This window comes from Centroberyx affinis, unplaced genomic scaffold (assembly GCF_046629955.1).
Source record: "Centroberyx affinis isolate AG114_WGS23_722 - 3 ecotype Tasmania unplaced genomic scaffold, CSIRO-AGI_Caff_v1 ptg000228l_1, whole genome shotgun sequence".
In the NCBI taxonomy this organism is placed as follows: domain Eukaryota; kingdom Metazoa; phylum Chordata; class Actinopteri; order Beryciformes; family Berycidae; genus Centroberyx; species Centroberyx affinis.
The window spans coordinates 79379-89013 of NW_027278915.1; the positions used below are offsets into that span (position 1 = coordinate 79379).

Below are 9635 nucleotides of genomic sequence, written 5' to 3' on the forward strand. Positions count from 1 at the left end.
ACTGAATGAGACATATTGATAGTGAGGTCTATGAAGAGGAAGATAACTTTCTAATTGCCTTGCATTAATTAAATCCTGAATCCCAAGCCGTCTGCCTTGTTATATTATATTTGTGTACGCTATAAGCATGAGCTGTACATATAACTTACTATATAAGAGCAATGCACAGTATTTGGTAGAACCTAATTGAGCAATATCAGCTATGTGCCAGTGAAGAAATTACTTCACCTGGCTCAGAATAAACATAAATGTTCAGATGTGTGTCCCATTCAGTTCAACTTCACACAGGAAATGCATCTTTCTAGAAAGAGCGGAGGAGCAGCAGAGAGACAGACAGCTACAGAGCTACAGACGTGAATACAGACGCATGATGGCCGTGGAAAACCTGATGAGCCTGCTGGTCACCACTCTGCTTCTTACAGGTGCTGTCCGCCCGTTTTCCTACAGGATTGTTTTGTAGCAGTCTGGCTTGGATGTAATTTGGGTTTTGGTTCCAAATCTATTCCTGTTTTTGGTCCCAATTTGATTCTGGAAAGATATTAGTAGGCAAGATCACTCAATTTAAGGATTTCTCCATGTTCATCATACAGTCTAGTATGTATTATTCTATAAATAATCCAATCAGTATTTGTGAGTATGATCAAGCCTCTCCCAAACCCAGAAACCAGCAGTGGTGGAAAGAGTAATTTCCTACTCGAGTAAAAGTCTACTGTTACTTTGCTGATATTTTACTTAAGTAGATGTAAAAGTACTGGTGTAAAAATCTACTGAAGTAAAAGTATAAAGTAGCTCATTTAAAATGTACTCAGAATAAAAGTTACTGAGTAAAAGTTAACTTTGTTACATGTGATCTTTTCCATGTGATTCTAAAAGGAGAGAGGACAGAGTTCAAACTAGATTCTTTAAATTGGAAAAACTGGAAATTACAAAGTAAAGTGCTCAAAGTAAAGCCAGATTTCACTTCTCACTGTGAATGGCTCCATAATTGGACAATTTATGATTGTCCAGTTTCTGATGCTGATGGAGAGACACAAAATCTGCCGTCTGTAATGGATGTGCTTTAAAATGTAAGGAATTACAATACTTCAGTAAAAACCTACTTAAGTAAAAGTAAAATTACTGACTTTTAAAAAATACTCAAGTACACAAAAAAGCTACTCCATTACAGTAATGTGAGTAAATGTATTTACAGTACTGTGCAAAAGTCTTAGGCAGCCTAGATTTTTAATATACATTTTGTTTTATGGCGACCTTACACCAAATGACTTTTCAAGAGATTTCACTGTCGCAGACAAATTTTCAATGCGCTCCCGTCATCTCGATCGTTTGGTGTAAGGTGGTCATTAGATGTTTATTTGTTTTCTGCATTAGAGTCAGTAGACTGCTCTTAATAGTAAATGTTTTGATATTTAGAAACTTTTGATTTCATTATTTTTGAAAGCATCTTCGCTTTAGGAATTTTTTTTTACATGTGCTTAACACTTTTGCACAGTAGTGTACTTCCACCCTTGGGAACCAGAGAGCTAAGACTTAAACCTGCGATGTCATCAGGTCTCAAGTCAAGATGGTAAAGGTGACAGAGAGAGCACCCAAACAGATTTTCTGGTTGAGAGCTGACATTAATACTGTATTGTACTGGATAATACCTAATGGACATAAAAATTCAAGCAAACTTTCTGGTTCCACAAATTCAGTTTCCCATTCTGTCCGGGTTCAGCTCCAGACTTCACACCTGACAACTTCAGCAGTTTGAGTCTTGGTTCTCTGTTTTCTGGCTTTGGAAGAGAGTTGATCACATTCACAAATATTGATCTGACTGACATGTAGGCAGTTAGCTGAAACTCTTAGCTGCCGCGAAAGATTCAGTGTCTGTTGCTGCTGAGGAGATTAACATAAGAAAAGTCAGAATTCTGAGAATAAAGTCAGAATTCTGACTCTAAACTTAGAATTCTGAGTTAAAAGTTATAGAAAGACTTTTTTTTCTCAGAATTCTGACTTTATTCACAGAATTCTGACTTTTCTTATTTCAATGACATGAGAAAAGAATTCTGAGAATAGTCAGATTTTTGTTTCTCAGAATTCTGGCCCTAATCCTCTTCTGTACGTAACAATCCTCTCAACCCCCTGCAGGTATATTATGGTCATTTTGTGCTGTGGGACAGTAAAAATCTTACATAGCTAATCTTTGTTTGCCTATTCTTGGCTCCTATTTCCCTCTGACCGAGGATCGCCCTCTGTGAGACTCTGTTTCCACCATTTTGTTTACTCTACTTAGGTTTCCCTGGTAGTTTTTCCCCGAGTGTCTGAAGCCCTTTGAGACTGTAACTGTGTTTAAGAGCTACACAAATAAACTTGACTGTTGTCTGTCCAGGTGTGAGGGGCGGAGACCACTCTGTGTTTATGTATTCCACCGTTGGAGGTGAGGTCCTGCTGCCCTGCGCCACCATGCTTCTCCCAAACTGCTCCTGCAGCTCCTGGATCCTCTACAAGGGCGGCCAAGTGCGGTACAGCCAGGAGGTCGTCAGGGGGAAGGTGCAGAAGGAGTCGGACAAATCCAGCCGGCTGTCCGTGGCGTCCGACTGCTCTCTCCGAATCCGAGACCTAAAGGCAGAGGACGCCGGCGCCTACCAGTGTGAGCAGCGGCTGACGGAGGCGGGGCCGCGGGTCCAAAACACCAACGTTTACCTGTCGCTGCTCACCATCACCTCGCCCAGCCTCGTCACTGACCTGAGGCCCGGGAGAAACCTCTCTCTCAGCTGCGTCCTGTTCTCGTACTACGACGCCGGGACCTGCAAGTCGTACACCGACACCGGGTTCAACCTCAGCTGGGTGGCTGAGGACCGAGCCGGGTCCAGCAGGTTCTCTGTTTGTGTCTGTTTTTATATATAGGCCTATATAAATAATAATTTCAACATTTGAACAGTGGTGGGGAAGGTTAATTTTCTAGGTAATTAGTTACTTACCTTAAAAAGTTACTAGTTATGTTACTTTAACTAGTTTTAGAGTCCTACTTTTGTGTAGCCCAAAGCTGCATTGAGATCAGTGATGGTTCGTCAGACTCAGGAGAGAGTTTCCTATTGATTGGTGATGTCGTTCATGATTCTCCCTCTTTCCTGATTGGCTGTTTTTCATCGTCTACATCTATTGATCCCGAAGTTGCATTAATGATGACTATGATGAACGCAGTAGCCTACACAGGACTTCACTGATAAATGTCTCCTCACGCTGTATGTAAAAATTCAAGAGCTAATAGGATTCACTGTTTTATGTAACCAATAATGTATGAGGCTTTTCTATTAAGTTTCATAGAGCCAAATAGGTCACAGTTTATCAAGAATTATGTGCTTGTTTGTTTTAGCAGTGGCCTATGTTGTCTGCTGCTCAATTTTTATTTTTTCCTGCTTTAAAAAAAATGGTGCCAACAAAAATCAACAATATGAAAGAGCAAATAAAACAACATTCTAATTTTAAAAAGTAATTTAACAGATTACAAGAATTGATCAACTAATTTAAATGATTTAAGTTACTTGTTAAAAAAGTAATCTGAGCACTCTAACACATTACTCCCAACGCTGCATTTGAATAACAATTTCCTCAAAAATAGCAAGAAACAGAATGTATAAAACTACTAAAAATACTTATTATACGTCGCTTTAGACAAAAGTGTCTGCTAAATGACATAATGTAATGTAAAAACATTTATTTATGATGTTTGTTAACAGAAGAGGATTATGGCTATATGAACATTTATTTGAGTAGAATTCTGAGATTTAAATCAGAATTCTGAAAACAAAACGTTTCTGACTTTTCTGTTCGGATCAAATACATTTTTCACATGTGGCTCTAATCCTCTTCCGCGTTTGACGAATGATGCCTGTGTGTGATGTCCCTCTGTCGCTCTCTGCTCCACCCAGGTATGACCTCATCGACTCCTCCCGCTGTAGCGTCACCCTGGTTACGGAGCTCCAGAAGGAGGACAACAACAGGAAGTGGACCTGTCAGCTGTGCAAAAACACAGGAAACGACGTCATAATCTCCCATGACTTCAGATCCACCTTTGTGCTTCAAAATCCTTTCTCTGATCCGAGTGCGATCTCCTCGACCCCCGACCCCGCCGCCGCCCAGCTGCCCGTCAGCCGCATCGTGCTGTGCGCCGCTCTGCCGCTGATGGTCCTGACAGTGGCTTTCTTCACATGGAGGGGAGACCGCAAGAGGGCCAAGGCCTTCGCTACTGGCATCGAGCTTCAGCAAATTAACTGACTATGTATCAAAGGTGCTCGAGTCCCAAGTCAGTCTCAAGTCTAAATGTAGAAGTCAAGTCAGAACAAAGAGTCCAGTATCAATTTAATATCTTAAAGAAAACTAAATATCTAGGAGTTTTCAATGCAATATGGTTCTAATAGGATAAAAACTTGGTAAGAGCATCATGAGTTTGATTTCTATAATCAGTTTCAACTTCAATAAATTCAATCATTCCATACAAATTCAGAAAACAGAATTTAAATTCAGTCGTCTGCTGGAACAAATCTCATCACTTTCAATCTGAGTCATTGACACAAACACAAGATCTCAAGTCAAGACTTTAGAAACCTTTTCAAGTCATCAAAGTACAAGTCAGAGTCGCCAGAACCCATGTCAAGTCAAGTCTGAAGTCTTCTCTTCATGCATCAAGTCAAGTGTTAAGCAATTAAAACTGTGACTTGAGTCCAAGTCATGTGACTCGAGTCCCCACCTCTGCTATTTATCGCAGAATTACTCTCCGTGCTGCTTGTGCCTTAAAGTGTGTGCTTTTCTAACTTCCTAACATCCTGAGCAGCAAGCAGCAGTAGTAGTTGTTGTAGTATAAGTAGAATTACTACTATTAGTATTATACTTGTTTAAGAAGGTCTTTTTATAGTCTGTTCTGCATTTATGTCACCATTTTATTCTCCTGTTTTGAAGTCTGTTTGGGATCCTTGCTTACTCTTTTTATGTTGCTGTTATGCTGTTTTTGCCTTTTTGCCTTGTTTTATGTTTTTTATGCTGTTTTTATTTTTATACTATATTTGCCTTTTTTATGTTGGGTTTATGCTGTTTTTGCCTTTTATTTTGACTGTAAAACACTTTGTAACTTTGTTTCAAAAAGTGCTATATAAATAAAGCTTATTATTATTATTATTATTATTATTATTATTATTGTTATTATAGCATAGAGTAGGTTAGATAAGCTTAGGTTGCCAGTTGAAATCCCTGGAATGGCTGCAGGGAAGGCTGTGTTTGAAAATGCAGCTCTCACAGAGATTGTGATGCTAAGTTTATATCTATAATCTGAATTGCCTTTTTTACGCTTTCAAATAAGAGCCTAAAGTGTTGTAGGTCTGATGGAGTTCACATACTGACCTGTCTGTGCGGGGAAAGGAGCAGCTGGGGGTCGAGGAACTCTATTGGACCAACCAGAAACACACGCAGACCTCAGCGAACTGAAAAATGAACGTTTAGTTCACATATGAATTGGATCATATCCCAAAAAGCAAGCTTGAGTAACAACAGCAGAAATTAATTTAGAATATTTGCATGTGCCATCATTGCTGCAAATTTATGAGCAATACAAACAAATGTCTTGACAGTTTATCTTAAGCTCTGGGCTAAATAGTAGTTGCAAACAGGGTTAGATCGATATATTGGGCCAATATTGGCCTTTTATTATATATCATATATCGTCATGTTGTCCACCTCTGATATGATGGAGGTTCCTCACTGCCCACAGCTAACTGTCTGTAAAACCTGCAATGAACCTTTATTTTCTTTGCACATTTTATTTTTTAATCTAATTGTTAAATAATGTTGTTTTTTTTTGTTTGTGAATAGATTCTTCTTTTAACTCAGCAGTATATCCTGTGGTTTCCCTACCATTAAAAAAGTGGTGTGGATCACCCTGCCTCAAAGAGCTGCCAACACTAACAGAATTTCATTAGCTTGGTGTTCAATGGAGAGTTTTAGTGTCCCATGATGGTCTAAATGTTGTTTCAGAGGCTTTTCCAGCCTGACAAGATTATAATTCTGGGGGAAAGACTGAATAGTTGGAATTTTATTTGGCATAAAAATTGTCAAATTTAAAGCTACTGAATTTTGGCACAAAATAACAGCTGTAGGCAGCTTTAATGCAAAAATATAAGTATCACATCAGCCTTCAAAAACGCATATCGGTTGAACCCTAGTTGCAAATAATGTATAGTATTTCTTTTAACCTACAGAGAGTGCCAGGGGGGTGGGGTTTAGGGTTTACTGCATCAGGACAGTTCAGATAGTGTTAGCTGTCAATCACACAAAAGTCTACTGAACTGATTTTCAAATACAATCCTTTCAGAAGAGTAAACAATAATAAAATGTATTTGCAAATACTATTTGGCCCAGGCCAACTGATCTTCCATTCACAGATAACACTTCTGGATTTCATCAGGTGTCAATATGCACAACCTGTGGTTTTCTTCTGTGACACCAGAACTCTTAGACTGAAGAACTAAACCTCTCCGGTTCAGTCTTGGCTTTTAGCAAACCGGACCGTCACCATGTGTGATGCTGCTTATTACAGTTCTATGTAGTAGCTTGGTGTCTTGCGTAAAAACAAAACACAAACTTTACAGTTGATAGAACAGAACAAACTTGAAATTACAGTATATACAGGTTTACATGCAGCACAGTGCAGTGCAGGGCAAGAACAGGAACCATCCTGTTTCCACTGGACTGTGCTAAAGAACAAGTTGTATGTGTATTATTTGTCTAAATTACATTACAATACATTACATTATATGCATTACTACTTGTACTTTTTTGAGTATTTTACATTTTGACTGAAGTATTGTGCTTTGCTACATTTTAAATCACATCCATTACAGAGGGCAGATGTGGCTCTCAATATGCATCAGAAACTGGATCAGTGTGAAGCCAAAGAAAAGTAATCTGGCTTTACTTTGTTTTTGCCCTTTATTTTGTAATTTCCATTTTTTTCCAATGAAAGAATCGTCCCCTTTGTGAAAAGAAAAATGTTCCCGTTTGTGAAAAATAACTCAGTTTTTACTCTGAGTCCATTTTAAATGATAATCTAATAAAGTAGATTTTTACACCAGCACGTTCACTTCTTTCCACCACTGTATTTTAGCATGTAGCTGATACTCTTATGGACAGCAGTTTACAGTGAAGCAGGTTGAGGTTCAGTGTCTTGCTCAAGGACACTTTGCCAGAGCGAAGGACTCCGGGGATCAAACCTGTGACCTTTCCATCCCGTCTCTTTAATCAATAGGCCATCCTCCCATTCTGTTTGTCATACTGCCTTTTATTTATTGCTGTAACATAACTCTGAAACTATGTGTGGGAAAGGGCTATAAAGATAAAGCATACTATTTTTTTTAAAGTTTATTACACGTGTGAACAATGTGATTTCAAAAAGGTTTCACCATCATATTCCCCTGACATCCCTGACTAATCACTGAATTACACTGTTACAATATAATATAATATAATGTCCCCTCCTGCTCATAAGATCTGATCGACGATAAGACAATATCTGTGCTGGAAGCTGGACACACTTCATGCACGTGGGCCCATTGCACAACAATTAAATGATTTTGTCTTGACACACAAAACCTAGGCCTATTGGTGGGATGGGAAAAAAAATAGCTGAGAATGTGGAGTGCCAAACTGATGCCAAACCAAAGGAATGACCTGTTTACAACAACTGTGCCAAGCCATGAAATCACATCGATATCCAAATTCTTGAGGTTAAATCATCCCCTTGTAACAGTATGAACAGTTAGGAAAACTTAATTGTAGCTCCTTTCAAAGGAGGAAAATACATTCTACATTAGTTTCTGGACAGTATACTGTACAGCTAAAGTATAATCTGTGTCTTGACTTCATACCTCAGAGAGAGAAAATTGGTGCTACTAGACAACTCAAGTTTACACAAACGAAAAGGAGATAATTACTGCTTATCGATAAATAAGTCTTTAAATGACTGCCTATCTTAAAAGGGAACAGCACTAGGGTGGGACCTTACAAGCCAGTTGTAGCTTTGAGTCAAAGGGTCAAAGAGGTTAGGACTGGCAAGGAAATCACCCCCAACCAGCAGCCAAATGCTGCTAAATCTGTAGGTTTATCTACTGTAGCAGTCAATTGGGCTGATAACTAGCCATTATTTTATTCTATCTTACCTCTGAAGAATATGAGAATTTGTGTAGGCCTATGTATAGAATGCACAAATTCTCAAAAATATACTGTATATGAAGAGTGGTATTCCCCTTTAACGCAGCTTTTTATGCTTAATTGTGGATTTTTCCTGTGTGGTGAATTATGCTGAGAATATAGGACTACGATATGCCTGTGTTAAAGTCTAATTACATGATCTTGAAATGTTTCATCTAATATGCTAAATTAACTTGAGATAACTTGTCTTCAAGTCAACATTAAGTTGAAATCTCATCAGAATTCATCTTGACGCTGGAGACTCACTCATCACTCATCCATCACATGAAATAGCAGAAATATCCACTGCATGCTGATCTGCTCAACATCTCATGTCAGCTGTGTACAAACTGTCTGTGAAGATTCGTCCTCGAATCCAGTTGTTCATCGTTGGATGCTGTGGAAGAAAAATTTAACATATATGTATGAACAGCTGAACTGGGGTCCCCCTCTGGGAATGCACATGTTTCATGTTGTATGATCACCTCACTGTAACCCTTGTGCCATAACTTTCTGTGCCTGAGGTCTTGTTATCAGAGTGGCTCCTGGATGTCCCTGAGATGTCTGTGGAAGCCCTAACTTATCTGTTCTAATGTCAGCACAGCCTGTACATCCTTGGAAGATAGGTACATAAAAGACTGGTCTTTCTATTCCTCTTGGAAGAAGTGTATGTGGCAACCGGCTGGGTACATCTCTTCCTCTTCGAAGACTCCTTTTTTAATAAATATATTCAAATAAGACAAACCTCTGACTCAAGAACCTTTTTCCTCAACAGATGCCATGCTATTTTTTTTATTTTTCTTCACATAAATTAGGCTATTTTCCTTACAATTGCTTCTTATCAAGTTATACAATCATAATTCCAGGATCCTAATTTTATAAAACTATCAGCATCATCTCTGCCTGTGCCTATAGTCTCTCTCTCTGTCTCCCAGATTGCCAACAAGCCTTTGTGCCTCCTCTCTTTAACTCAATTAATGACTCGTTAGTGATGAACTGATAACGAGGGGTTATTGTGTGAGTCGAGGCCAGATAAGGCCTGCGCTCATTGAGAACTCTAGGACACTTTGTCACAAGATCATCAATTTGTGATGTGCAGAAAAACATCCGTTGACAGTCATTCAAGACCTGGGTCATGTTGTTCTTGTTATGTATATTCTTGTTATATGATAGTTTCTGCTCCTTTGTGTTTTTGCCCACTGCACTGGATGGATCGTGGCATGGGAAGTGAACAGGCTCGCTGACCGGCCTTGTTGTTGGAAGCAGAGTCGTAAATACGCTGGATTCTTCCGGCTGGCTTCCAGTGAAAGAGTGAAGTGAGGAAAACGCAGTGTGAAAACCAAACAGCCCCCCCTCCCTCTGTCTCTCAAGTGCAATACACACACAAACAACTGATAGGATAAAAAACATAAAAA

The 9635-nt window shown here is 39.0% G+C and overlaps 1 protein-coding gene across 1 annotated transcript; it reads left to right on the plus strand.

The window, feature by feature from the left end:
• Nucleotides 1-301: 301 nt before the first annotated feature.
• Nucleotides 302-5001, plus strand: LOC139663560 (uncharacterized). The gene is made up of 3 exons (XM_071542269.1): nt 302-422; nt 2372-2858; nt 3915-5001. The coding sequence occupies exons 1-3, from the start codon at nt 368-370 to the stop codon at nt 4258-4260; spliced, it is 888 nt and encodes a 295-aa protein (XP_071398370.1). The 5' UTR covers nt 302-367; the 3' UTR covers nt 4261-5001.
• The last annotated feature ends 4634 nt before the right edge of the window (nt 5002-9635 follow it).

Coding starts and splice junctions, on each gene's coding strand:
- LOC139663560 (XM_071542269.1), top strand. CDS start 368: ATGATGGCCGTGGAAAACCTGATGAGCCTGCTGGTCACCACTCTGCTT. Junction 423..2,371: donor CACCACTCTGCTTCTTACAG/GTGCTGTCCGCC, acceptor TTGTCTGTCCAG/GTGTGAGGGGCGGAGACCAC. Junction 2,859..3,914: donor GACCGAGCCGGGTCCAGCAG/GTTCTCTGTTTG, acceptor TGCTCCACCCAG/GTATGACCTCATCGACTCCT.